Source organism: Magallana gigas, chromosome 7 (assembly GCF_963853765.1).
Source record: "Magallana gigas chromosome 7, xbMagGiga1.1, whole genome shotgun sequence".
Taxonomy (NCBI): domain Eukaryota; kingdom Metazoa; phylum Mollusca; class Bivalvia; order Ostreida; family Ostreidae; genus Magallana; species Magallana gigas.
The window spans coordinates 37,885,885-37,889,912 of NC_088859.1; the positions used below are offsets into that span (position 1 = coordinate 37,885,885).

Here is a 4,028-nt window from a genome sequence, read left to right on the forward strand (position 1 = left end):
TATCCTGCCTTTTGTAAAATTTATTTCATAACTGTATTACCCAACATTCTCAAATTCCATTAGATGAATAGCATTTGGAATAGATACGGTTCTCTGAAGAGGTTGTACCAATAAAACAACAACAATATTATTGATTAAAGTGCAAGACTATCAGATGGTTATCTGCAACAAAGAAACAAGTCTTGGGTGAATTCCTGTATTTACCTAAACTCTAGATTTATACTTCAGCATGCATTTTTTCCTTCTTCATTATAGCGGTAACATTCATTTCTATTTTTTTTTTCAACTGTGTAAGTTAAAATGGAAGTCCCGCCAGTGCTTCCGACAAATTTTACACATCGATGTTAATGATACATTGCTTTCAACCAAACATTTGCCACAATGAGTTTTCTTTAGAAAAGAATTAGGACTTATGTAACACAAAAAGATCCCATCCTGCTTTTTTTTCATAAAAGTAAACAAAGGTTTGATCGTTATCTCTGGGTTTCGGTTTTGTTACAAATCTGGGTCTGCCTGTGGCTTCAGTTGTGGGTACAAATATTAATAACCTTCCTTCCCTGCTACAGATACGGACTAGTGACCCTTTGTCTTCTCCATTAGTAATACTGAGTGCATTTGAATTTCTTGGCTACCATCGGAAATACCCTTCCATTATTCCGCCTTATTGTCGCGCGCCAACCCAGTGTTGTTCAACAGACTCAAGTGCTACAGCTAGAAATTTAATATTTGACTATTGTTTTAATTTATTGTTAGCTCAGACTCAGAGGCGAAGTTACAGGCTTGTTGCAATAACTAGTATCGTTAAATAAATAGCGTTAATATCTGCGTAGAGTTAAGTTTCATAAATGGAGACAAAGTAGTTCCTCTGTTGCCAAATTTTTAGTAAACATTCCGATATCATATTCAAAATCAATTTGTTTACATTGATCCATTTTAATTCTAGATGAAAACAATATTCGATAAAATGAAACTTTATCACAATCTTCATAAGCTTTGTGTCTATCATTTTCCAGAGATAATAAGAAAAACTAAATTTATCAAAACAAAAAAGGAAAAGTTAATATTACTGTCGAGAAAAAATCGCCAAAAATTTGACAAAATATTAATTACTTGACAATAACTCATTATATATATTTTTACTGTGAAATTAACTATTAATACTTTAAAAATGATTCCTAAAATACCCTAGTTTATTGATAGAAAGTAGATCACAAAAGAATCTCTATAAAATTGACCAACCAGGAATTAAGATGTGATCACGTGACACCTGTGGGCTTTACAGGTAAGTATATATGAAATGTGTATTTCATGTTTAAAGCATATAAAGCATTAACCCTCCTACAGGTATAGCGTGTAGCGGGACAGTAGAGAAGCGACTTACAAGGGATTTTTATTACTCTAGTTCATTACCTGAGATTTCTAAACGCCGTGAACAGTGTACAACAGTGATTAGTAATGGAGAGCAAGAACAACCTATCTGTGCCAGACGATCACTACTCGGCAGCAATTGACTTTTCCAATGCATGCAGGGAGTTCTATATCAATCGAGTCAGAGCGACGGAGAGTTTCAAGGAACAGATGAAAGAAGAAGAAAAATCCAAAGAACAAAAACCAGTGCAGAGAAAGCGATCATCCATTGATATTGCAATGGAAACACTGAGGAAAGAAATGGTAAGTGCTTGTCGATTTTGTGCATACTTAGCGCCTCCTTTGTCAGAGAAACGTTAGTTTATTTTTTAAAAAGTTACAATTGATAACAAATTGCCTTGAAACTGAACTGTTTGCAAAAAGAATCAAAACGGGGAAAAGTTATGGCTATGTTCCCTGTGCGGGTGAATTTTCTCCAGCAGTGGTAATGAGATGGCACTTTTTCCGACCATGTGCTTTGAAACACCCTGCTGCTCGCGATGATATAAGTATTTCGTTTAACAAAACATCTCGCCTGGTCTAGTACACACGAATAAAAGGACCATTTGTCAGACATACTCAGGATGGGAGATAGTGTAGAATTTCTAAACATTAGCACAAATAAAAAGATAATAAACAAATTATACCTTTTAAAAGCTGAGTAATGGACTACATTTAAAAACTTTCTTCTCCATCTGAGCTTTGTTTGTACTGATAATGAATCGGTGAAATTTAAGTTCTTTTTATGAGTGCGATGTTAGATTAAAATCTACAAAATTAACATAAAAGATGAATATAGTCACTTTTAATTGTAATAGTTTATTAATAATGTCTCCCAGAAAGTTTTACACGATGTTTTAAACTTTAAAAAAATGATAAAAAAGCAGATTCATAAATTTATTTCTTTTCCCTGTGCAGGCTTCTTTAATGGACCAAGACCTGTGCTTGATGAAACAGTTGCTGACCCTGAATGAAACAATTGAAGACATCAAAACGAGGCGCTGGTACAGTGACAGCCAAAACTCGCTGAAGGCTAGCTCTGTAGACCTCGGGGGCAGTGAAGATTCCCTCTCAGAAACAGACATGTACGCCCCTGACGAGGGGGTGCTGGACAGAAAAGAACCGACCTTCCGTGTACCCAAAATCCGCATCGAATCTGTAGAATCTGTGAAATCTAACTTATCGGACAAAAGTGTGCAAAATTCAAAATTCGTTGACACTCATATGATGGTGAATGGAAAATCTGTGCACGTTGTCCATGGCGCGCAGAGTTCTGTGGATTCTGGATTCGGTGATTGTGACTCTATGTACCAGAAAGACATTGAAGTGACCCTCTAATTGTACACCGTGTGATTAGGCCCTAGCTGTCCGACCCAGACACATTATAACCACTGTTATGTCACGCACTCATAATCCATATGACAGTCGTTAATCCCTCGGCTCAGAGTATTCTAGTTCACAAGCGACCGACACAATCCTTTACAGTATTATGTAAGTACTCTCAGCAGACCATTAATCTTTGTCTAGTACCAATCTGGATTAGCAACAGCTCTATACATTATAAATATAAAGCTCTATTTATGATCAATTATGATAAATGTAAAATATAAATCTAAATTACACATAAAAAGTTTAAACAGATTGAATCATAATCTTAATATTTTGTCTTGACATTTTTCAGATTCTAAAATGGGAGCATGCGGTCACCTTGTCGACTATTTGGATGAAGATTTGAGAACAAGTGCAGCAGTGAAAAAAAACTTGTCCGTTGTGAACTGAGAATATCTAAGCAATGAGTGATTCATCAATATTCATGATGTCTGAACAGTATTACCTATTCTAGTCAATTTCTCATTCATGCCAAAAGTGAATTCTTAATAAACCACGTAATAATATGACGCACTGTTGTTTACTGTTTTGTTTCATTAACAATTGGACGAGAAATGGTATACAAGGACATGCATTTGAAAATATAACTAGAGTACACTAATTAATATATGTAAAATAAGGGAAATGTGGCGAAGTATACACTTAAACAGTAGCACGATCCGTTCCATTTTTATGGCAATTTTGCTCCTCGGAATTTTAAATGAGTGCAAAGGTCCTAAGCAAAGGTGCTCTAATAAAAAAGCAGTTTAAAGTTTGAAATGTCTTTTAATTTTGAGAAGGACGACGCTTTCTCAAATCCTTAGTTGTGTTTTTAACCTGTACTCGAGCTTAGAAAATATTGACAAAATTCTATTTAATGTATTTGATTAGATTCCATTACTCTTCCGAAAACAATGTAAAATAGAGGACTTCAGGTTACCCCATGCTAGGTTTGACACGATTTGAATGAGTGACATGTATCTAAATAATTAAAACAAAATTAAAATTTCACTCCCTATGGGGCCGCAAAAAACCTTACATGCAATGGTTGAGACAGTCTTCTTTCATTTTTCAAAAGATTGAGAGATGCAAGTTACTCTTTGAGTGTATCTAGCACTAATTTGACAAACCACATGCTTTAACAGGCTTTTTTTGTTTCTTTTTTTTTTTTGTTTTTTGCATTTCATTTACCTTCGAGGAGAGCACATGCGCCTAGTCAGAAAGATATATCCAGCAAAATATATGAGAAACAA

At 34.9% G+C, this 4,028-nt stretch overlaps 1 protein-coding gene across 1 annotated transcript; it reads left to right on the forward strand.

Moving 5' to 3' along the window:
- Nucleotides 1-1,310: 1,310 nt before the first annotated feature.
- Nucleotides 1,311-3,305, forward strand: LOC105331523 (uncharacterized protein T25D10.4). The gene is made up of 3 exons (XM_011433753.4): nucleotides 1,311-1,671; nucleotides 2,326-2,898; nucleotides 3,089-3,305. Exons 1-2 carry the CDS (start codon nucleotides 1,456-1,458, stop codon nucleotides 2,743-2,745), a joined length of 636 nt encoding a protein of 211 aa, XP_011432055.1. The 5' UTR covers nucleotides 1,311-1,455; the 3' UTR covers nucleotides 2,746-2,898; nucleotides 3,089-3,305.
- The last annotated feature ends 723 nt before the right edge of the window (nucleotides 3,306-4,028 follow it).

Coding starts and splice junctions, on each gene's coding strand:
- LOC105331523 (XM_011433753.4), top strand. CDS start 1,456: ATGGAGAGCAAGAACAACCTATCTGTGCCAGACGATCACTACTCGGCA. Junction 1,672..2,325: donor AAACACTGAGGAAAGAAATG/GTAAGTGCTTGT, acceptor TTCCCTGTGCAG/GCTTCTTTAATGGACCAAGA.